At 33.4% G+C, this 26154-nt stretch overlaps 2 protein-coding genes across 2 annotated transcripts; both read left to right on the forward strand.

Moving 5' to 3' along the window:
- Nucleotides 1–10799: 10799 nt before the first annotated feature.
- LOC115984982 lies at nucleotides 10800–11297 on the forward strand. Its single transcript, XM_031107957.1, has one exon. It carries the CDS (start codon nucleotides 10800–10802, stop codon nucleotides 11295–11297), a length of 498 nt encoding a protein of 165 aa, XP_030963817.1.
- Nucleotides 11298–25244: 13947 nt separating this feature from the next.
- On the forward strand, nucleotides 25245–26099 carry LOC115988080. The gene has a single exon (XM_031111720.1). The coding sequence runs from the start codon at nucleotides 25290–25292 to the stop codon at nucleotides 25950–25952; it is 663 nt and encodes a 220-aa protein (XP_030967580.1). The 5' UTR covers nucleotides 25245–25289; the 3' UTR covers nucleotides 25953–26099.
- Nucleotides 26100–26154: the final 55 nt, after the last annotated feature.

Genomic DNA, 26154 nt, shown 5'->3' on the forward strand with positions numbered 1-26154 from the left:
GAAACCCCCCGGAAAGTATTAATTTTGTGATCATCGGGGTGGCTCCACTTGGAGCATGGGGGTTTCATTTAAACCCTTTGAACTGACCCAAACAAAAATTATATATAATATGTTTTACTTTTTTATTTTTATTTTTTTAACCAGCTGAAATAAGTTTGAATATGATCATCTTAACAATATCTTGACCTTAAAAAAAAAAAATAGAAATTTGTTAATCTTAAACATTAGAAAAAACTCATTTAAATCTTAAAAAATTTGAAATAAATCAATCAAATGAGAGATCAATTGATGAATGGTTGCTTGACTGTGTACATTAAAAAAGATGTAGCTCGGAGGATTAATAATGAAGATATCATGTAATGATTTCAAAATATGAAACATCTTAGAAAACAATTGTAAAACTTTATTTACTTCAAATTTTTTTTTTTTTTGTTTGTGATATTGATATATTAAGTTCTCTTTTATTTAAAATTTTATATAATTTATGTTTTTTATTGACCCTCCTAAAAAATAATCCTAAAGCTACCACTGGTGATCATGTCCCTCACATAATGCTTTTGATTTTCATTTTGGATTTTTTATTTTATTTATATATATATATATATATATATATATATATATATACAAGATAGAGTTTCTACTCTAACTTAATCTAAGTGTATATATGTGTGAAACTCCTCTTGGAAACTTGAACCTCAGTCCTTGCCCCCCACACCCAAAATCATTTATACTTGTGGAGTGACCATTGCACCAAACGTGTGCGGTGGTTTTTGGAATATTGATTATTGCCTATATAGAGTGAAGTATCTATATGGTATAGTTATGCTACTTGAGATTTTTAAAGTTAATTTCTATGTAGAAAGATCCTTTAAAGTGTTTGGTGGCGTTGGTTCATGAAGACCTAATTTTCCATTTAGATATCGTTTTAAAGTATTGCTAGCATTAATTGGTTCATGAAGATCCTCATTGCAATAATAATTGGCAAACTAGTATTTGTTTAAAAGGTTAATTTTTTTTTTTGGATAACTTTAAAGATTAAAATTTACTACAAAATATAATCACCTAACAATAATTCTAAAATATATAACTAATACTTTCGTGTTTTAGTTAAATATCAAAGAGGTTAATGGTAATTTAGCTTAGTTAGAGTTTCGTAATCCACTTTTGTTAAAAACATGGCTAAATATGTAATTTTGCTTCACTTTTATGTTTCCTTCCTCCAAAAACACAAAAAACATAAAAATACAAGATCAAATGAGATAAAAAAGAATCTAGCAGAACATTTGCATAATGAGATTTCAAACTACATATAGGCAATTTAAATTTTGGTCAAATCTCAGGTAAGTAAAGTGTTAAATTTCAAGTTACAGGTAGGCAACTTAAATTTCGGTCAAACCACAAGTGGATAAGTTGTAATTTACAAAAAAAAAGAGAAAAAAATGAATGAATGAGCAGACTTTCTAATGTAATATGACACTTCCCCATACACAAAGTGTTTGGAGGTTTAGGGAAAAAATAGGTTCGAGTTGCAACGTCAATAACATAGTGTAACTATTTCAAAAAAATAAATAAATAAAGGAAAAAAAAAAAAAAAAAAAAAAAAAAAAAAACCCCTAAGGTAACGTTTGTTTTATAGTGGGCTAGTACAGATAAACGAAATAGAGGTCATATTCTAAGAAAGTTGGATCAGTCTGGTAATGCCTCGGCTCTTTTCCTAGTTGGGCTTTCTTGTGAAGGTTGTTGTGATCTTTTTCTAGTTGGGCTTTTCTGTGGAGGTTTTTGTGGCCTTAAAAGGGTATAAGCCTTGGTTGTCTTTTTGTTATGTTCTTGGTCTTTTTTGTGTTACTGGCTACTGTTTCGCCCGATTCATTTTGTAACAAATTATCTTTTAGTATATGTAATACTTACTATGAATTACAACATTTGGGGGAATCTTTCCATAAAAAAAAAGGGGAAATCAACTTCAGTTATGTGATTAGAAAAAGTGGAATGCAAATGGTTAGAATTAATATAATTAAGAATATGAAATTATTACTTGAGTGAATGGGCAAATGTTTAATTATTTTCATTTATTTAATTAAGCGTAAAATTATTTTGGCAAAAACACCATTTTGGTCCCTACATTTTGTGGTCATAGTCAATTTGGTCCATACATTTTAATATTAGTCAATTTGATCATTGTTATTTTCAACTTGCAATTAATTTGATTTTTATCATTAACTCACTAACAGAAAATAACATGTGGCAAACGGTGTGAACTAAGAAGCTTATGTGGCCTATAATATGACAGGTTTGGCCCAACCAAAATCAGCCATGTCAATTAAAAATCCAAGTCATATCCATGTTAGAAAAATTAACAGATCTAGTTGTCTCTTCGTTACTCATCCAACCCAAATCCCTTCTCTCTCCAAACTCAATCCTAGTCATTCCTCTGTTACTCCTCATCTTCATCTCTTTGTTGAAGCTATTAAGGCGGACATCAAGTCAAGCGAGGCAATTTGCCAGGTGCTAATCCACACAAGGAAGAGTGTAAGGAGCAGAGTAATCGAAGAGAGAGGCAACTAAAGGGGATGGGATGGTGGAGATGGTATTGGTGATGGTGGTGATGGAGGGTGATGAAGAACGAATGAAAAAGAATGGAGAGACAGGAGAAAGTAGAGTTGGTCTTGTTAGATGTCTAATGGAGAAAGTGGATGGTTTTGTTAAATTTGCTATCGTGGATATGGGTCAGTTTTTTAATCGATATAGCTGAATTTGGTTGGGCCAAGTGTGTCATAGTGCACATCATTTGCCACGTAGGCATTTTCTGTTAATAACTTAAAGGTAAAGACCAAATTAATTGCAAGTCAAAAATTATAGGAACCAAATTGATTGCTACCAAAATGTAAGCACCGAATTAATTGTGACCCAAAATGTAAGGATCAAAATAGTATTTTCATCAATTATTTTTTATACTCTTGAACGTACATTAATTTTTTTTAGGACTTTGTTTTAATTATTTCCAAATAGCTAACTAAATTTGAATAAGAATGTTATTTTTAAAATAAATTAATTCTTATTTATGAAAAATCATTTTACATAAATAATTAAATCACCACCTATTTATATATCTATATATATAATACTAGGTTAAACTAAGAGAAACTCAAATTAGAATTTCAAATTAGAGTTCCAATTTTGCGTCATGTGTCTTAAATTATTTATTCTTAAAGAATTTTATTTCTTAATTTTAGAATCAACTGTGGGACCATATCATAAATATTCATCCAAGTGAGTTATTAAGGATAAAAACCAAAAAGTCTAGAATAAATGAATCGTAAAAAACAAAAAGTGCTTCACAATAATTAAAAAAAATGGACAATTTACATTTTATACCTAATAATATCCTTACAAATTTTTTCAAAGAGTTAATAAAATATAAAAATGACTATCAATAATATTTAAATTATATATATAAGAATTATATAATGCATCTTATTGTATATCTTTAAGTGTATTTATGCATATACATGAGGTTACAAGTTAGTAAATATTAATTAATACATGAAAATAAATGTATATACCCTATTAATACATTGTTTAATTACATAGTATAAATTAGTTTATTACAGTATTGGTCAAACACACATATACATTATGTCATTAAAGGAGTTTGTAAATGTAAATTCGTAAGAATAATAAATTAGAATATGCAATATTAGTCACACATGTATACATTTTCTATTTTTATTGAACGTTTTATTAAATTTGCCTCGTCTATTATTGATATTTTTGTTTCAATTGATGCCAAAACAATTATATATGAGAAGGAATTTCATATTCCAAAATCAATTGTTTTTATCTTCTTCTTTTTTATTTTTTATTTTATTTTATATCATAAGTATTCCAAATACATTATTTCTTACATAATTTTAAAAAAATCTATCACATAAATTCATTTTATATAAATATTAGTACACCTCATGTGAGAGAGGGGACTCATGCATTTGATGCATGATATATTTTTCTCTACTAAATTTCATGTAATTAATGCATTGACATAGATGCAACATTTTTTATGAGGTGGAGGACTAAATGAACTAATAAAGAGAACTTTTTTTTTTTTCTCGAATCTTTTCCCTCCTAGACTCTCAAACATTTTATGTATGAGGAGATGCCAATAAAGTTACAAGGCTTTTTTGTACCTTGACAAAATCTTGCCTCACATTATTATAGGCTATTGAAAATAATAATAATAATAATAATAATAATAATAATAAATGTAAGATTTTCCTAGCAATTACCATGACTCTTTGTTCTCATTGAAAGACTATAAATTAAGTTCAGTTTCCAAGATAACATCAAACTATAAAAATATATAAAAATAATACTACTATTAACCAAATAATAGATGGGTGGATTTCAATTAGTTACACTAGTAAAATTAATTGTTGTCGAATATGGGATCTTACTTATTAATTAGAATTATGATTACACTAAAAATTAATTGGTGTTTTGATTTAATGATAAAGAATAATAATTATGAAGCAAACACCGTAAATTTAAATCATATTGTATCTTTTTTAAAAAATTTAATAATAACAAATGCAATGGATGAAAACATCAAGTTCTCATACCACCAACATTTGGTCCATAAATAATTACTAAGTTATCTCTAATGGGTGTTCCTCAAAAAAAGAAAAAGAAAAAGAAAAAAAGAAGGTTATCTGTAATGGGTGGTAAAAAAAACAGAGTAAAAACGATGATGAGTAGCAGTTATGTTATTGAGAGTGTAAGTTTATTATTCCATTTTCATTGTAGGTTAATATTATTATATGTGAACAAGTAAACAAGGGCGATCGAGCCTAGCATCATGAAGTGTCATCCATGTTTGATATTGGAAGCTTCCTCATCTAGTTTTTTTTTATTATATATTTTTATTTTCCTGAGTCCTCATCTAGTTCATTAATCTTAACGATTCTTTTTCATCATTTACGGCTTCGCCTACCATGCAGCATTCAACAAAAGCAAAAGAAAAGGAGGGCTTCCCAGTGCTTGACTTGTTGGATTCATGAGCACAAGGCTGACCTGATGAGAGGCTCTTGACTTTGTCTGGCCAGCACTTGTTCGTTGTTCCTTCTTCCTTGGTTGTTTTTTTTTTTTTCCGTTAATGATCTTCTATTAACATTAAACAAGGGAAACATGCATGAGGATAGTCTACCTTACAAGCAGAGACAAGTTCTGCAGGCAGATTATCGTTATTGAAATAAAAAGAAATTTTGTAGCGTATAGCAAGCTTTGCTGCGGTATGAACCACAGAGTTGCATACCTGCTTAACCCAATGGAAACTAAAACACAGACAAAACTTAGAGATACTAATAATATTACAAATGGTGTTACTTAAGGACCAATTAGATGGGAGATCTCTGGAAATTAAGGGCTCAAAACAAACTTTAGAGTCACCGTAAAAAATGAAATAGCTCCATTACTTGCTTGCAGCAATTTGAACTGCCCGCAAGAGTGCCGCAGCTTCAGCTTGGAAATGGGAGCACTTTCCATGCAATTTAGCCCAAACCTTCATAACCTTACAATTAATTAGAGTCTCTAGCTATGACAGCTAAGAAAGTGACTGAGTCAAAGACCGATGATCATGAGACACTATTAGAATCCTTGCTCTCCATCTTCAGATTCTTACTACAAATGGTTAATTTTTTTTTTAATTTAAATTTTGCTTAATATGTACTCTTATGATATTTGTTAATAAACCATTCAAAGAAAGTTTTACCATCGTTTTTATGAAAAATATAATAAGCTATTCAAAAAATTAATTACATTTTTTTTCTCTCATAAAATATTTTTTATATCTCAATATCCTTGTTAGTGCATCTATTAACCTTTTCCAATAAAAAATAATAGTAGGCTTTGAATTTTAAAGGAGGACTAAACACACTGACCATGATTGGCATAGGCTCCCCAAACCTAAATTTGACTTTTACTTTCTGTATTTTTCTTTGGCCACAAAATCATATTTAACAAAAGCAAACTCTTTTCGCCCCTTCTTCCTAGTTGTGTAAAATTGACTTCACTGGATAACTAAAGACTAACTCCCAGTTTTCTCACTTTGAACTAGTAAATGTAAGGAATTAGAAAGAAATATTCCTTGAACCTTATATAAAATTACTTTAATGGACATACATTTTGAAATAGTCACAACTGGAAATTATATATACAGACTGATAAAACTTATCATAACAACTGTTAGAAATACTTGAAGAGTGTATTGTATTTCATAAATTAAAGAATATACATCACTGCCTTTATATAGGAGGCATATGTGTGCAGTACAAGTAGGGTGTAGTACAAGTACCAGTGTGCTATACAAGTAACCTAATTGGGCCTAAAGCCCATAACATAATATACATTAACAGCCCCCCTCAAACTCAAGGTGGATGTGAGACCAACTTGAGGTTGTCAACCAAATCACGAGTGCGTCCCTTAGGAAGTGACTTGGTGAAGATATCTGCAAGTTGATCTTTGGAGGAGACGGAGAAAAGCTTAAGAGCACCATGGACAAGATGATAACGGATAAAATGACAATCAATCTCGATGTGTTTAGTCCGTTCATGAAAGACATCATTATGAGCAATATGAATGGCACTCTGGTTGTCACAATAAAGGGGAGTAGCAGAGGAGGTGGACACACCCAAATCCTTAAGGAGCCATCGTAGCCAAAGGAGCTCAGATGTGGTATCAGCAAGAGCACGATATTCTGCTTCAGTACTGGAGCGGGCCACAAAAGTTTGTTTCTTGCTTCGCCAAGAAATCAAAGAAGAACCAAGGAGAAAACAGTAACCTGTAGTAGACCTGCGATCAGTAGGATCTCCTGCCCAATCAGCATCAGAGAATGCACGGAGTACAAGAGGAGACTGAGCTGAGTAGAAAAGGCCATGAAAGAGGGTGCCCTTCAAGTATCGAAGAATGCGCAGAACAGCAGCATAGTGAGTTGATCGTGGAGCAGACAAATACTGGCTCACCTGATGAACAGCATAAGAGATGTCTGGACGAGTAACTGTGAGATAAACTAGGCTGCCAACCAATCGTCTGTAAAGAGAGGGATTAGACAATGGTTTCCCCCCTGAGGGAGTCAGATGCGCATTAAGCTCAACTGGAGTGTCAACAGTCTTGCTATCAGTGAGTCCAGCTCGAGACAAGAGTTCAGAAGCATACTTAGCTTGAGTAAGATAAAGTCCATCAGTAGAATGAGTGATTTCAAGACCCAAGAAGTAGCTGAGATGTCCAAGATCTTTCATCTCAAATTGCTGACTGAGAAAATCCTTGAGTTCTTGAATGCCACTGAGGTCATCACCAGTTATGATCATATCATCCACATACAGGAGAAGTAAAATAGTGCCTTTATCAGTGCGACGAAGAAATAAGGCAGAATCATAATGACTGGCCATGTAACCCAAATGAGAGATGGTAGAGCTGAATTTGGCAAACCAAGCTCGTGGAGCTTGTTTAAGGCCATAAAGTGCACGTCGAAGGTAACAAACCTTGTTTGAGTCAACAGAGAGACCAGGAGGAGGTTGCATATAAACTTCTTCATGTAAATCCCCATTAAGGAATGCATTTTTGACATCCATCTGAAAAAGATCCCATTTACGGGCAGCAGCAACAGCTAAGAGGGCACGAACAGATGAGATACGAGCAACCGGAGCAAAGGTCTCTTCATAATCAATCCCATACTCCTGTGTAAAACCTTTTGCAACAAGACGAGCTTTGTAGCGCTCAATGGACCCATCAGAGCGAGTCTTAATCTTGTAGATCCACTTACAACCAACCACAGATTTCCCGGGAGGGAGTGTCACCAAATCCCAAGTATGGTTTTTAGATAATGCATCAAGTTCCTCTTTCATTGCAATCTGCCATAAAGGGTCAGTGGAAGCCTCACGATAGGTGTGAGGCTCATGTAATGTAGCAAGAGCAGTGTAACAATGATAGTCAAGTAAATGTGTAGGAATAGATCTTACTCGAGTTGATTGACGAGGTGGAATGTCTTGCGCAAGATCCTCAGGCGGAGCAGGAGCAGGGGACCCAAGCTCAGGGTTGGGGTTGGGTAGCTCGTCTTCAACCTGTTCATCTTCCACCTGTTCATTAAAGGGTGAACTAGGAAATGGATCAGTGATATCTGGTGGTTGGACAGAGAAGTCTACAAGAGAATCAGGAGCAACTACAGGAGGATCAGGAACAGCTACAGAAGGAATATGTGCCTCATCTGGAAAAAGATCTAAAACAGAGGAGGAAGATAGGGAGGCACGAAAGTGAGAGAGCTCAACAAAGAGGCGATGTTCCCAAAAGATAACATTGCGGGAAACACGAAGACGATGAGAGACAGGGTCATAACACCGATACCCCTTTTGAGTTTCGCCATAGCCAAGAAAACAACAAAGCCTTGACCGAGGCTCAAGTTTGTTATGCTCATGTGGCTGAAGAAGAACGAAACAAGCAGAACCAAAGGAGCGAAGGTGGTGATAGTCTGGAGATGACCCAAAAAGGCGCTCATATGGAGTTTGATTTTGGATAACCGGACTCGGAATGCGATTAATAGTATGAACAACATGAAGAGCAGCTTCGCCCCAAAAAGGAGCAGGAACTTTGGCAGAGAGAAGAAGAGCACGAACAGTGTCAAGAATATGACGAAGTTTCCGTTCGGCTCTACCATTTTGCTGAGAGGTACCTGGACAAGTTAGTTGATGAACAGTGCCATAGGAATGTAAAACAGCTTGGAAAGCATATTGAGTATATTCGAGAGCATTATCAGATCGAAAAATTTTGATGCGTTTGGAAAACTGAGTTTCAACCATTTTTGCAAAATTAGAATATACTTGCAATAATTCAGAACGATGTTTCATATTAAAAATCCAGCTATAGCGAGAGTAATCATCAACAAAGACAACAAAATATCGAGACCCACCAATACTAGAGACAGAAGAAGGGCCCCAAACATCAGAATGAATAAGGTCAAAGATATCAGTGGATATTGATTCACTAGTATTGAAAGGCAAAGCTGGTTGTTTTCCTAATTGGCACGAAACACAATCAAAATTTTTTGTAGACACTGAACCTAACAAACCTCTAGAAGCTAATTGTTGTACCCGAGAGGAAGATGCATGACCAAGTCGAGCATGCCAAAGTGCAAGGGAAGGAAGTGAAGAAGCTGTAGCAGCTGCAACAACAGAAACAGGAGCAACAAGTGGAAGACGAAGGTTGTCCACGGGAAACATACGCCCAACTCTAGGACCGGTCCCAAGCTCCTGTCCCGTCCTTGGATCCTGCACAATACACCCAGAATAATCAAAGATAATGCGATAACCTAACTCAGCTAATTGGCCCACAGAAAATAAATTGTAAGAAAGGTCAGGAACATTAAAGACACTAGGAACCGAGAGATTGGCGGTTGAAACAGAACCTATATTATGACCAGACATAGTGGAACCATTTGCTGTGTGAATATTAAGAGGGTGTGGTGCAGGTTTAAGTTCAGAAAATAAGGACGAGTGAGGAGTCATGTGATTGCAACAAGCAGAATCCATAAGCCAAGAGGAAGGAGACATACCAGATAAAGCTGAGAGAGAAGAGGAATAAGATGTATTACCAACCATACGAATGACATTGGCGATGATGTTTTTAAGGTCATCTGTGGACATGGTGAAAGTGCGTCCTGAAGACTTAGACTGTGCAGAGATGGGAGCCATTGGTTGGACACTCTCAGTGTTAGCAACAGTAGCAGCGGATACAGACACAACTGATTTGTTGCGACGATAGCAAGTCTCAATATTGTGGCCAAAACGTTTGCAAAAACTGCAAAGACGTTTGCTGGATTGTTGGCGACGATTATTGCAAGAAGAAGACCTGTCCTTATTTCTCATTTAGAAGCAAAATATGCAAAAATGGAGCGCAAAAATGAAATCTACGCGAAAAACTGGGTAAGGAGGACCCGGACTGCAAAAAGTCAACTCTGGTCAAAAGTCAACGGTCAAAGGTCAGCCTGGTCAAAGTCAACGGATGACGTCAGCAGATGATGTGGCGCTGACGTATGCAGATGACGTCAGTTAGGGCTGACGTAAGCAAACAGATGATGACGTCAGCGAAAAGTCTGGCGCGTGTAGGCGCGTGGAGGTGCGTGACTGACATAGGAGGCGCGTGGCGGCGCGTGACAATTTTTGGAGGCGCGTGGCGGCGCGTGCAGATGATGCCGAGATTTCTGGTGGCGCGTGGAGGCGCGTGGAAGGTCCGATGAAGACGAAATTTTACAGAACGGCAGATCGGAGAGAGTACTTTCCAATGATGCTATCTGTGGTCTGATCGGAGATGCGGAAGGGGTGGTGGCGGCAAGGCAGTGGTCTTTGATGTACTGGAGTCGCGGTGAAGGCAGCGGTGCTGCTCACAAAAACGGCTGCAGAGGACACCCAAGAAGACAAGACTGCTTAAGAGCGGCACACCAAAGGATTAGAGCAGTGGCTCTGATACCATGTTAGAAATACTTGAAGAGTGTATTGTATTTCATAAATTAAAGAATATACATCACTGCCTTTATATAGGAGGCATATGTGTGCAGTACAAGTAGGGTGTAGTACAAGTACCAGTGTGCTATACAAGTAACCTAATTGGGCCTAAAGCCCATAACATAATATACATTAACAACAACAAAGGGCGTATAAAGATATTACTAGTTGCTCTCTCTCTCTCTATATATATACTTTCTTTCAATCCTTGACACCAGCATTGGAATATTGGTACATTGTTATTTCTTGTGGAAAATGGCTAGCCCTCCTCTTCCAACTCCAAAGAGCTGGTTCAGATATTTCCAATATGAGGAAGGAAGGGACTCGCCAAACGATGCGCGAAACGTTCTCTTAGTAGTTGTCACACTCATTGCTGCAGTGACCTTTCAAGCTGGGGTTAACCCCCCTGGAGGGGTTTGGCAAGATGAAAAATATGGTCCAAATGGACACAAAGCAGGGAGAGCAATTTATGCGTCTCAAAAACAAGCCTACTATGTTTTCTTGTTTTCTAACACCTTGGCTCTTTCAACATCGGTTCTTGTCATAATGTCCCTCACATATAGGTTCCCTTTCCATTTAGAAGTATGGTTTGCCACAGCTTCAATGCTTGTTACTTATGCATCTGCGGTATTTGCTGTCACGCCTGATGAATCTTTTAGATATCGGTACATCTTAATAGCTTCTCTTGGGCCTTTTGCTTTACGATGTTTGATTCAAATATTCAAAAAGTATAGAAGTTTGAGTTCCAACTAGTTAAGAAATCTTCTATCATTTGCCACTTTCTTTGTTATTATGATAACCCGTCGAGGTACAGCTGCTCTAGCAATATACATGCATGTTGGGGCATGTCCGATCAGCTTTTTCAATGTGTTTTACTTTTCCCTCCATGTTTAAGTAATTGTAACTTTTATGGATTTTTCACTTTAAAAAGTTCATCATTTTATTAATTCAAATCAGATAAAAATAAAATTTAATCATCTATATATATATATAAAACCGAAATCTTTACTGGCACCACAATTTTCCACGTCAGCACAATATTTAAAAAATAAAAAATAAAAATAAAAATATTATAACACCTCAAAACCCTAGTAACTTTACCCCTCTCTCAAGTTAAGAAATATAAAGCCACAGATTTTGCAAACTCTCTCTCTCCAAACGTAAATATCAAATTCAACACCTTTAATTTCTCTTTATATTCCAAGAGAAGTTTGTATTTTCATTAATTGAAGGCCTTAGAGAGATAAGTGTTGCAGTTTGGAACAGCAATATAAAAGACGATTTCATTGGCAGCGGAAAGTAATTACTTTGTCTAATATTTTTGTTTTTTGAATTGATTTTGTGTGCTTTTTAGACCCTTTTGGATCAATTTTGTTAATTGGGTTTTTTTTTTTTTTTTTTTTGATAGGGTCCAATTGGGGAAGGTTCTTTCAAAGGGTTACGACGATCGCACTTGGTGCCTGTATACTAACAGTGGGGGGTAAGTGCTATAAATTACTAACCCTTTTAAGTGTATAATCTGTTTCTAAAATTATCTATAATATTTTGTCCTCTGAAAATTTTATCTCTTTAATTTTAGTATATTGTGTTTCTTAAGCTATAGACAGATTTTCTTTGTTTCTTATTTTCAATAATAAATCATTTTATTGCAATACCGGTAATTGTTTGAGAAATCCAATATGTTCATATCTCTATAGAATAGAGAATAGTAGAAGCCAATTTTATTACAACTACTTAAATTGAGTTGACTTAATTCCGTACAATTACAAAGTATAGCATGAAAGATAATGGAATTAATTGTTGTAATTTTTATTTTCTTTCCATGTTTTTATTGTTGATGAGAAATTAAGGTTCAGTTGCACAATATGTGTAAATTTTTCATAAGGCTACTTTAAATAGTAAGTCAATGTGTCTCTTACATTTGGGTATTAGTTAGAATTATTTTCAAATGATTGTACCAATAAAAGTGAATGTGTATAAATTTTGTTTAACTATCCCGTGCATCGCACGGGTTAGCGACTAGTTTTTATAATGACTTAAACCACTTGAAAAATTCAAACCAACCAGGTCCTTAATATCCTTGCTGCATATGCCAAATATATTCTCTATTTTTTTTTTCTTTTTTGGTAACAAGAAAAATTTGCTTGAGATAAATATATATATATATATATATATATATATATATATATATATTTGGTGTTCTCGAGCATTTGGCCTAACTCAAGAACTATGTTAAGAACCGTGTCGCTCAATGATACTGTGGTTCTTTCCGTGAGGAAAAATTAGAATTGAATAGTCAAATTTCTGAAAAGTGCATGCCTTTTTTTATTTTTATTTTTATTTTATTTTTTTTTATCATTTAAGAAAGTCAAGTTAGAACAGATCATCAAATTTCCGGAACACACATGCCTTTCTTTCTTTCTTTCTTTCTCTCTCTCTCTTTTTATTTTTTATTTTTTTTAAAATAATAAATTGCAGTGTTAATGTGTTATAGAACACAAACCGGACAACAACAAAAAAAACTTGAGTAGGAATAAGGTCACGAGTATCCAACGGGGCTGAATTTCAAAGTAAAACTATAAATTAATATCATATGGGTGGCTCTATCGTATGGGAGGACCAAACACCTAGCAAAAAACACATTTGGACAAGTAATATATTTCACATAAGCTTTTATATATATATATGAACGGTGCAAACAGAAACATTATGATAACGGCACAGTATTATCATCACTAGGGTTTGAAACACAAGTACAATCTACAAAAGCCCTGGCCAAAATATTATGACCCTAATTGGCCACCTATCCGGCTATTCCACAAATAAAAATATATTATTATGAATTAACACCACTCGAACTAATTTGGATTTTTTTTTTTGAGAAAATATGAAAAAGGGAGCTCGCATGTATTATGTGTAATCATCGCTCTACACCCCATGATACATTATCATTTGAGCTTTTGATAAGCTTGTGAGTACCACCAGCACACATGTTGTGCCACTATTTGATCTCATTATCACAATTTCTGCATATTAGAAAGTAGGAGTCAGTACTAGTACACAAACCAATGACCTCTTGAAACTTAGTTGTGATCAGGATTTTTCAGGGCTTCCTACGGCTGCACCACACTTGCCAGTGGTAACTAATTTGGATACTAAGTAGAGAAGGTGAGTGGTGGTTTGAGACTTTATCATGTAAAAGTTTGCAACTTGTAAGTGTGATCAGTGACGAAAAATGTCATGTTATCTTGACGTGTTTGGTGCGATCATGAAAGACATTATTATGTGTTACTTAGACCATGACCTTGCTATCACAATAAAGCGGAGTAAGACTAGAAACAAAACCCCTTTAAGCCAAATAACTTTTGAAGTAGCGTAAGCTAAAGCTCAATATTCTGGTTAAGGAGTATACAACTACAGATTAAGCATTAAACTCGAGCTTAGATGAACAAGATAATAATAGACCTTTATGCATTATCCCACGCACAACAAAGGACAACTGTAAAATGGACTGTGCATAGTGATGTCATAGATTAACTGACAACATGAACAACATATATAACACTAACGTCCTTTTTTTTCCCCAATACCATAGCTTAAAAACACATAAATAGTAGCTCATTTAGATAATTTTTCAATTTCAACTTTGGGGAGAAGGACAAAACAAATGGAGCGAAATTAACACAGCGAAGTTCAGAATGATTTGGAGGAATTTTGTAGAGCATCTCAAAAGGTGAAATTCCACCAATGGCGGTTAAGGAGGGAATTCTATTCATTTCATTACATACACAATGGTGAAAGCTGCTTCACCCCAAACCTTCTTAGGGGCTAGGGATAGTATGATAACAATAAATTCCTTGGAAATTGATGATGCTTATGTCTAAACCGGTCGGGTAAAACGGGCCAAAATCAGTAAAAATTGGAAACCAGACCCTTTTTCAATCTTTGACAATTCTGGTTCTTAAAACATGGTTACAGTTTGATCTTACCCTATTGTTGGATGTATACACATATTGCTATGTTTTATGTGATGCCAATTGGGCACGGATTAATGTTATATCAACACACATGTATTGCTTCTCAATTTTTTTGCTTGGTTTATCTTATAGGCAGAAGAGGTACACCGATAGCTAATAGTCTCCTTTGGGTCGATATTGAGTTTTAGATTTAGTTCCCAAAAAGACAATCGAATTTGTTATAATTAATGATATGTGCAACTGCGATTGGTGAACCATCATTTTTATATGGAATCATCATTTTTTCTCTATTAATCATAATCACACATATTATAGGATTATTAAAAAAGTTATGGTAAAATAATGTAGGTTTCAGGTCTGTATCATATCTTGATTCATTACTAGTTCTATTTGAAGTGTGATCGTTTCCTTTTATTTTTCGTAGGTTCTATTTGATAGTTAACAAAGTTTTGATTTTAGTTATTGATGCTATAGCCCAAACATTTTTTACTCGACGGTGCTATTTGATTTTGAATTCTATATCAAATCTTATTTTGAATTATTGGTGCTAGAAAGATCCGTTCTAACTAGCATGGCACATCACATGCTATCTTTTATTTGGAGGATGCCAATTGGACATTTGAATGTGAATGTTGAAGAACATTTCAATATTCAAAAAAGAGGAAGTGCTTTCTAGTTGGAAAAGTTACACTCCTTTTTCATGTCGTCACTTTATTAAGCACATCTATGCTTTAGTTTGTTTTTTTAAAAGAAGAATCTATGCTTTAGTTGATAGTTGATATATATAGATTAAATAAATATGTACAACACATTTGCAAAAAAATATATAATATTGTACACATTTTTTAATCTACAATATAAAAAGTATGAATTTTCCTTTATCTCATGTGAGTGTCAAATAATTGTAACATGTAGGCCCAAACTCACCTGAAAAGAAAATGTTGATCCTTTTCGTCATAACGCTTATGTCACCTACTGATGTGGCATGCTTTCGTCTTGCATTGTAAAGTAGAATCAATTAAATTTGCTCTCTTCTTTCCAAATCTTATTTTTGGACAATTTTTAGGACCAAAATAAAATTGTATGAAACTCAAACACAAATAAACATGCAGAGGTATGCATACGTTTAAAAATACTATAAAATATATTTTAAAAATAACAATAAATTGAATTTGAAAATATATTTTCCTTAGGCACATGCCTTAAATTTAATTGTATAAGAACCACTAAAGAATTATCACAATATTATTTTCACAAAGAACAATAAATTTGAGTTGAGCTTTTATAAAATTTGTATAATCTATCAATATTTTATGAGATACTACAAATTGTTTTTAGATTTCAAGGGACATCTCTCTCTCTCTCTCTCTCTCTCTCTTTTTCTTTTTTTTGGGGGGGGGGGGGGTTCAAATGGTTTGGGAGGCAAACTCTTAATTTTTTTTTTGAAAGCTCTTAAAATTCTTAATAATGATAAATAAGACATACATAATATTAATTTTTTTGCCGGGGGGGGGGGGGGGTGGGAATCTCAATATACTTCCATCTTTAGTGCACAAGAACACAAAATACAAGCCAAACTCATTCAAACCTCATTGGTAAAATTATTTTCTATAAATAATTCAAGGGCCAAAAATTATTTCACAATATACCACTTTCACATGGGACTAAGAGCGTAGAATTGGTAGTGCCAAATTGCTAAATTTAGCAACCAAATATAACAAAAGTGGGCTGCATCAGTGGAGAAAAAGCTAAAATATTTGGCTATTGAGCTACAATGCACAACCATCTTTGGCAGTGCACTGTAGCTCAGATGTTAAACAAAAAAACTATATTTTGTCAGCTCCTCCATTGTAGCTCAGATTATTAAATGATTTTTTTTTCTCTTCCTTTCTTTTCTCATTTTCCTATTGCTCCTCCATTGTAGCTCCTCCTCTCTCTTCTCATTAGTCTTCACTTCTCTCACCCACTCCCCCTAGATATTTTTCTCTCTTCCTCCACCTTGCCGAACCATCTCGCCTGGCCAACTGTCAATCGACCCATCTCCCCTGCTTAACTCCGACCCACCTCTTCCTCCACTTGCCGCTGACCCAAGCCACCGCCCTTCTCTTCTCCCTTTCATTGTTTTTTTCTTTCTTCCTCCACTCCTCACCGGTCCAACTCCCCTGCCTAGACGCTGACCCATCTTTCTTCCTCCACTCACTGCAGCCCCAAGCCCCAAGTCAACCCATCTCTTCTCCATCATCGACCCATGTCGCCCTTTCTTCTCTCTTTGGATTTGAGTTTTGTTTGGTTTTGGGTTAGGGATTTATTTTGGGTGGTGTTGGTGGTGGTTGTTATTTATTTTAGTGGATAAATTATTTTATTGTATTGTTTATATTATTTTAATGTGTTGAATGCTAAAATAAAATCACTAATGTCGGGTGTTTTGTAAAGTGAGATGGTAAAAATAGATAAATTAGCTTTTTGTAGTACCAAAAGCTAAAATTGTTGGCACCACCAATGCTAATGCTCTAAAGGAGGCACTTATGTTTTACCCCCAAAAAAACTTGATTCCCCTACTAATAAGATCCCTAATGATCTAAGAGAAAAGACCAATTTCTCCAACAGATGGTCCTTAATTCCCAAGTGTCATTTTGGAAGAAAAAAAAGAAGAAGAAGAAAGAGTATCTACAGATATTTGCATAATAATCTCCAATGATTATCAAGGATCCATAAATATGATGAGAACTGCACTAATTAGCACGATTAGATCCCAAAGTGATTATCTAGTTTCTGTGCAACATAATATCAAAATTGTCTTGGTTGTGTTTGTTAACGACTCTTTCCAGACGCGATTAATTAGCACTAGTGAGCACAAAAAAATAATTTTCATGCATCACATACACAATACAATACTATGCACTATTGATCAATTCTTAGACAAATTTTACGACTACCACACCATTTGTTATAATTTTTGCTACAATTTTGATGTGTAATTGTGATTGATAAATTATCACATGCACATAAACTCATTATTATTATTTTTTTTATCACTTATAATCACATATATCATGGTAGTGACAAAAATTGTTCAAGACTTTCTGTCTTTAGATGGGAAAAATGGCTAAATAGCCTTAATTTTTAAACTATGTTGCCAACCAACCTTCTTTTCAAACTATTTTAATTAGCAGAGTACCACTTTTTGGGAACTTGACATATGTGTATTTTTAATTAGAACTCAACATTTCTATTGTCAAATTCTGTGCAAAATTTTCAAAAAAAATTAAGTAGCAAAATACGTATAGAACTCGACACCAATAATATTGAGTTCAAAAATAGTAGTATTTAGCTACATAGTTTGAAAAGGGGATGTTTAATTACATAATCAAAAATTAAAGTTAAATAGTAATTTTGAATCTTTAGAGTAGCAGCATGCATAATTAGGAAACACTAGATTCCTTTTGTTGCACTTTATAATTGTTGTTTTCCTTGGTTTAGATCATGAACTCGTCCACTGGCTATTATTTAATAGCCCACTTGTTTGTCTTTACGCTTTGTAAGTCAAATTTAGCGGTCCCTATGAATTATGCACACTTTTTTCTCCACTAATTTTTACCAAACAACGATGTAACCCACTAATTTTTGGCAGCTGATAAATGGAACAATAATGTATTGCAGGTTTGCTTGTAAAATAAAGAGAAAATTTTCAACTTAATGAGATACGAAAAAGAAAAGAAAGGGAGTGGAAAACCAAAAAAGGAAAAAAAAAAAAAAAATGATGTGTTGCAGGTTAACTTGTTTGTAAACAACGGTCTTTCTTTCTCTTCTTTATTTTCTATCATAGAAAGTAAGCTCTTTTCATTTTCATTTTCATTTTTATTTTATTTTTATAGATTTCTAATGTTTCCGTACAATTAATAAGTAATAATATTAGGGAAATGCTAACGGATACTTTTAAGGCAATGATTAATAATCTATTTAAAGAAAATTTTTATGGGAAAAAAAAAAACAATTAATGTTTTGACAGTTTTTTTCTATTTTCTACAAAAGTGATATCAAAACTTTTCTAAAATGGATTGTTAACCATTGTCTTAAGGGCACCCATTAACATGACCTATAATAGTGAAATTTCTGAAAAGTGCATGCCTTTTTTTTATTTTTTTATTTTTTTAAATGACCCTTTTATCATTTAAGAAAGTCAAGTTAGAACAGATAATCAAATTTCCGGAACACACATGCCTTTTTTTATTTTTTTATTTTTTTTAATAAATTGCAGTGTTAATGTGTTATAGGACATAAACCGGACAACAACAAAAAAAACTTGAGTAGGAATAAGATCACGAGTATCCAACGAGGCTGAATTTCAAAGTAAAACTATAAATATCATATGGGAGACTCTATCGAATGGGAGGACCAAACACCTAGCAAAAAAACATTTGGACAAGTAATATATTTCACATAAGCTTTTATATATGAACGGTGCAAACAGAAACATTATGATAACGGCACAATATTATCATCACTAGGGTTTGAAACACAATTACAATCTACAAAAGCCCTGGCCCAAATATTATGACCCTAATTGGCCACCTATCCGCCTATTCCACAAATAAAAAAAATAAAAAAATATTATTGTGAATTAACACCTCTCAAACAAATTTGGATTTGTTTTGAGAAAAAATGAAAAAGGGAGCTCGCATGTATTGTGTGTAATTATCGCTCCACACCTCATGGTATATTGTCATTTGGGCTTTTGATAAGCTCGTGAGTACCACCGGCACACAAGATGTGCCACTATTTGATCTTATTAACACAATTTCTGCATATTAGGAAGTATGAGTCAATACTAGTACTCAAACCAGTGACCTCTTGACACTTAGTCGTGATGAGGTCTTTTCAGGGCTTCCTATGGCTGCACAACACTTGCTGGTGGTAACTAATTTGGATACTAAGTAGAGAAGGTGAGTGGCGGATTGAGACTTTATCAAAAAAAAGTTTGCAACTTGTAAGTGTGAAGTAATGAAAGGCATGACAATGACTCCTTCACGCATGCAGTGACGAAAAATGTCATGTTATCTTGACGTGTTTGGTGCGATTATGAAATACATCATTATGTGTTGTTTAGACCATGACCTTGCTATCACAATAAAGCGGAGTAAGACTAGGAAAAAAATCCCTTTATCACTTTGAGTAAACATTGAAGCCAAATAACTTTTTAAGTAGCGTAAGCTAAAGCTCAATATTCTACTTCAGTTAAGGAGTAAACAACTACAGATTAAGCATTAAACTCGAGCTTAGATGAACAAGATAATAATAGTCCTTTATGCATTATCCCACGCACAACAAAGGACAACTGTAAAATGGACTGTGCATAGTGATGTCATAGATTAACTGACAACATGAACAACATATATAACACTAATGTCCTTTTTTTTCCCCAATACCATAGCTTAAAAACACATAAATAGTAGCTCATTTAGATAATTTTTCATTTCAACTTTGGGGAGAAGGACAAAACAAATGGAGCGAAATTAACACAGCGAAGTTCAGAATGATTTGGAGGAATTTTGTAGAGCATCTCAAAAGGTGAAATTCCACCAATGGCGGTTAAGGAGGGAATTCTATTCATTTCATTACATACACAATGGTGAAAGCTGCTTCACCCCAAACCTTCTTAGGAACTAGGGATAGTATGATAACAATAAATTCCTTGGAAATTGATGTTGCTTATGTCTAAACCGGTCGGGTAAAACGGACAAAAATCAGTAAAAATTGGAAACCAGACCCTTTTTCAATCTTTGACAATTCTGGTTCTTAAAACATGGTTACAGTTTGATCTTACCCTATTGTTGGATGTATGCCACATATTGCTATGTTTTATGTCATGCCAATTGGGCACAGATTAATGTTATATCAACACACGTGTATTGCTACTCAAATTTTTTGCTTGGTTTATCTTATAGGCGGAAGAGGTACACCGATAGCTAATAATCTCCTTTGGGTCGATATTGAGTTTTAGATTTAGTTCCCAAAAAGACAATTGAATTTGTCATAATTAATGATATGTGCAATTGTGATTGGTAAACCATCATTTTTTATATGGAATCATCATTTTTTTCTCTATTAATCATAATCACACATATTATAGGATTATTAAAAAAGTTATGGTAAAAATATGTAGGTTTTAGGTCTATATCATATCTTGATTCATTACTAGTTCTATTTGAAGTGTGATCGTTTCCTTTTATTTTTCATAGGTTCAATTTGATAGTTAACAAAGTTTTGATTTGAGTTATTGATGCTATAGGCCAAACATTTTAAATTTTTTACTCGACGGTGCTATTTGATTTTGAATTCTATATCAAATCTTATTTTGAATTATTGGTGCTAGACAGATCTATTCTAACTAGCTAGCATGGCACATCACATGCTATCTTTTATTTGGAGGATGCCAATTGGCCATTTGAGTGTGAAATGAATGTTGAAGAAAATTTCACTATCCAAAAAAGAGGAAGTGCTCTCCAGTTGGAAAATTTAAACTCCTTTTTCATGTCGTCATCACTTTATTAAGCACATCTATGCTTTAGTTTGTTTTTTTAGGAGAAGAATCTATGCTCTAGTTGATAGTTGATATATATAGATTAAACAAATATGTAACAACTTTATACACATTTGCAAAAAAAAAAAAAAATTATTGTACACATTTTTTTAATCTACAATATAAAAAGTATAAATTTTCCTTTATCACATGTGACTGTCAAATAATTGTAACATGTAGGCCCAAACCCACCCGAAAAGAAAATGTTGATCCTTTCCGTCATAACGCTTATGTCACCTACTGATGTGGCAAGCTTTCGTCTTGCATGGTAAAGTAGAATCAATTAAATTTGCTCTCTTCTTTCCAAAACTTATTTTTGGACAAATTTTTGGACCAAATTAAAATTGTATGAAACTCAAACACAAATAAACATGCAGAGGTATGCATATGTTTGTTATTTCGATTAAAAATGTTAGTGAATTTTTTTATATATTTTTTTTGTGAGAGGTAATTAAGTTAAAATTACGAAGAAATTCTTAATTTAATTTCTTTTATGTATTTTTTAACATCATAAGCTTGGCTTATGTACTATTTTTCTTATAAAATTGAATAAGTATTATTGAGTAATTGAAAGATCTTTAAGTGTTATATAAAGAATTGAATTTAAATTGAGAGTTTATATTGTATTTGTAACATATTCTTAACTTTATTAATGTGTTTTGAGATAACTTTTGCTTTAATGAAACTTTTAATCTCTTAAACATTTGAAATTTTATTTAGAAAAAAGTAATTTCATTTACCATTCATAATTAATAATAAAAAAAACTTGTGTAATACACTAATTACTAAGAATATATAACAATTATTTGACCAATAAATAACAATAGAAAACTATCATTCCAATTTAGTCTCTCAAAAAAGTCGATTTTCTTTTCAATTGATATCTCATGCGACTTTGTACATTGTCCTAAAGTTCAACAAAATACTATAAAATATATTTTAAAAAATAACAATAAATTGAATAAAAAAGAGTACTCAAGAAAATTATAAAAACTAAGAATATTGAAAATATAGTCTGAAAAGTGCATTATTGAGCGTGAGTTAACAAAGCCTAAACTCCTTAGACAACATTTATTACTCATACCAAATTGGTATTTAATTTTTGAATTTGAAAATATAATTTCCTTTGCCACATGCCTTAAATTTAGTTGTATAAGAACCACTAAAGAATTATCACAATATTATTTTCACAAAAAACAATAAATTTGAGTTGAGCTTTTATAAAATTTGTATAATCTATCAATATTTAATGAGATACTACAAATTTTTTTAGAGTTCAAAAGATCTCTCTCTCTCTCTCCCTCCTTTTGGAGGGGGATGATTAAAATTTTTGTGGAGGCGAAATCTTTTAATAAAGATAAATAATACATATAGAATATTATTTTTGGGGGGGGGGGGGGTTAATGTCAATAGACTTCCATCTCTAGTGCACAAGAACACAAAATATATGCCAAACTCATTCAAGCCTCATTGGTATAATTATTCTCAATGAATAAGTCAAGGGACATAAATTATTTCACAATATACCACTTTCATATGGGACTAAGGGTCCGTTTCATTAGAGGGGTGGAAAAATGGGAGGATAGAAAATTGTGGGAGGATGGAAAAGTGGAAAGATAGAAAATATTTTAATTTCCCTCCTTTTTGTTTGGTTGGGAGTGAAAAAGTAAAGGGATGAAAAAAGTGAGTTTGTATAAATTTACTTATATACCTTTGTTAAAAATGATGCCCAATTAAAACAAAAAAAAAAGAAAAAAAAAAGAAAAACCTCAAAAAATACATTCACCAAATTTTATTAAAAAAATAAAAATCATGTCTTAAAAATCACATCTAAAAAAAAAAAAAAACCGGAATGAGAACAAAAGAAACACTTAACAAGGGTACTGGAGCCTAGCAAAGCAAATGAAAAAAAAAAGAAAAGAATGAGAACAAAAATAATACAGTTATTAAAACTGGAATTTAAATATATAGTAAATAAATAAAACACGACACAACACAACACGTATTGAAGCCCATGTGCAACTTGCATATGGGCATTTTTGTCCTTCACCCATCAGATTTTCCCCACCAAGTTTTCTCCCAATTTTGGGGAGAAAACTTTTTAGTTGGCCCTAAAGAAGGCATGTATGTTTTACCCCCAAACAAACTCGATTCCCCTACTAATCGAATCCCTAATGACCTAAGAGAAAAGACAAATTTCTCCAACTGATGGTCCTTCTTGCGTGTCATTTTGGAAGAAAAAAAAAATTGAGTATCTACAAATATTTGCTTAATAATCTCCAATAATTAGCAAAGATCCCTAAATATGATGAGAATTGCACTGATTAGCAAGATTAGATCCCAAAATGATTATCTAATTTCCGTAGAACATAATCTCAAAATTTTTTTGATTGTGTTTGTTAACGACTCCTTCTGTACGCAATTAATTAGCACTATTGAGCACAAAAATATAATTTTCATGCATCACATACTGCACTATTGAGCAATTTTTAGACAAGTTTTTTGAGTACCATATCATTTGCCACCATTTTTGCCACAATTTGATGATATGTGTAATTGTGAGTGATGAATTATCACATGCAGATAAACTCATTACTTTTTCTTTATCACTTATAATCACATATATGATGGTAGTGACAAAAATTGTGTCCAAGACTTTTGGTCTTTAGATGGGAAAAATGGCTAAATAACCTTAATTTTTGAACTATGGGTCTGTTTGGATAGAACTTATTTTGTTGAAACTGAAAACTGAAAACTAAAAACACTGTAGCAAAATAATTTTTAAATGTGTGAATAGTGCTGTGGGACCCATTTTAAATGAAAAAGTTGATAAAAATGGAGTTTGTGGGACCCGTGAACAGTGCACAAATGCACTGTTCACAGAGGACCGGGTCAACAATTGCTGCTGGGGAGAATAATAAAAAAAAAAAAAAAAAAAAAGCAGAAAACTTGAGACGTAGTCGCGCAACGCTCTATCCAAACTGCACCTATATAGTCAAATAATCCCTTTTTCAAACTACTTTAGCAAAATACTACTTTTTTTGAACTCGACATATGGGTATTTTAAAGTAGAACTCAACATTTCTATTGTCAAATTTTGTACAAAATTTTCAAAAAAATTCAAGTAGAAAAATACGTATAGAACTTGACATTACTAATGTCGAGTTCCACGCAAAACTTGACATCAATAATATCAAATTAAAAAACAATAGTATTTTGCTATATAGTTTGAAACATACTTCAAAAATTAAAGTTAAATGTCATTTTCCCTGAGCAGTAAGTGCATGCATAATTAGAAAACACTAGATTCCTTTTGTTGCACTTTATAGCTGTTGTTTTCCTTGCTTTAGATCATGCTCGTCCACTCACTATTATTTAATAGCCCACTTGTTTGTCTTTACGCTTTGTGAGTCAAATTTAGTGGTCCCTATGAATTATGCACACTAATTTTTGCCAAACGAGGATGTAATTCCACTAATTTTTGGCAGCTGATAAATGTAACAATGATGTATTGCAGGTTTGCTTGTAAAATAAAGAGAAAATTTTCAACTTAATGAGATAGGAAAAAGAAAAGAAAAGAAAAGAAGAAAGAGTGAACAAAAAAAAAAAAAAAAAAAATTCCCTCTACATGTTCAATATAACGAAACAACAGAGGTAAAAAAATAATAATAATGTATTGCAGGTTAATTTGCTTGTACAGAACGATCTTTCTTTCTCTTCTTTATTTTCTATCATAGAAAGTACATCAACTCTTTTTATTTTTATAGATTTCTAACTTTACCGTACAGTTAATAACATTATGCAATAAACTTTTGAGTCGTAGGTGAACACGTAAACCCCAGAATAGATAAGGATGGACATGCAACCCACGTGAATCACGTATACCAATCTACAGTATGCGCGTTCAGATAATGTGCCAACATTTGGGCCCAAGGAAAAGATAAGTGGACAATCGGAAAATGCTAACACAATAAATTTTGCTATAATTTATTTATATGGCAAGTTATGAATGGTGAAATTGTGACAAAAATTGATCATTATAAAAGTTGTAGTCGTACTCCTATCATTGCTCGTGAACTATCAAAGAGTGAGAGAGACAAACATATAACTTTCATTCTATTATATATAGATATAAGTCTAGGTACACAACACAAGCATTGATACATTGTTATTGCTTGAGGAAAATTAATGGCTAGCTGCTTTCCATTTAGCAAAAGCAAGAGCTGCTTCCTAGCCTTCAAATTTAACCCAAAGGACATAGAAGGCGAAGTCCGAAACATTCTCTTGGTAGTTGCCACTCTAATTGCTGCAGTCACTTTTCAAGCTGGGGTTAACCCTCCTGGTGGTGTTTGGCAAGATACTATGAGAGGGAATATCAATTCATGTCTTCGAAATCTTGTTCGAGGGAATTGGTCAGACGGCCCAGACCCTTCATGTGATGAACATGAAGCAGGGACGGCCATTTATGCGTCTCGAGAAGCCGACTTCTATGTTTTCTTGATCTGTAACACTGTGGCACTTTCCACTTCGGTTCTTGTCATTATGTCTCTCACATATAACCTCCCTTTCCAGTTAGAAGTATTGATTGCCACAGCTTCAATGCTTGCAACTTACGCATCGGCCATATTTGCTGTCACGCCAGCTGATTATTCTTATAGATTTCGGTTCATCCTCATAGCAGCCGCTTTGCCTTTTGTGCTACGAGTTTTGATTTATATGTCCAAAGCATATGCAGATCAAGAACAAGAGATTAAAAATTCAGAACAAGAGAATCTGTGTGACAAATGTAGAAGTGGGAATTTCTGCATAAAATGTAGAGAGGAGATTCCCAAAAATTCAGGAAGCGTCTAAGTTTGAATTTCCATCAGTTGTATCAAAAATAAAGTTCAGAAGACGTCTAGCATGTTCCGATTCTGTATTATTATGCCATAAAACTGTCGTGGGACAGCTGCTATATCTATTTACAAATTTGCATGGGTCTGTTTGATTTTGCTTTTTCGATGTTTTTTCCCTCCTCTATGTATGTATCTTTAGTTATAAATATTATGGAATT

Source organism: Quercus lobata, chromosome 4 (assembly GCF_001633185.2).
Source record: "Quercus lobata isolate SW786 chromosome 4, ValleyOak3.0 Primary Assembly, whole genome shotgun sequence".
In the NCBI taxonomy this organism is placed as follows: Eukaryota; Viridiplantae; Streptophyta; class Magnoliopsida; order Fagales; family Fagaceae; genus Quercus; species Quercus lobata.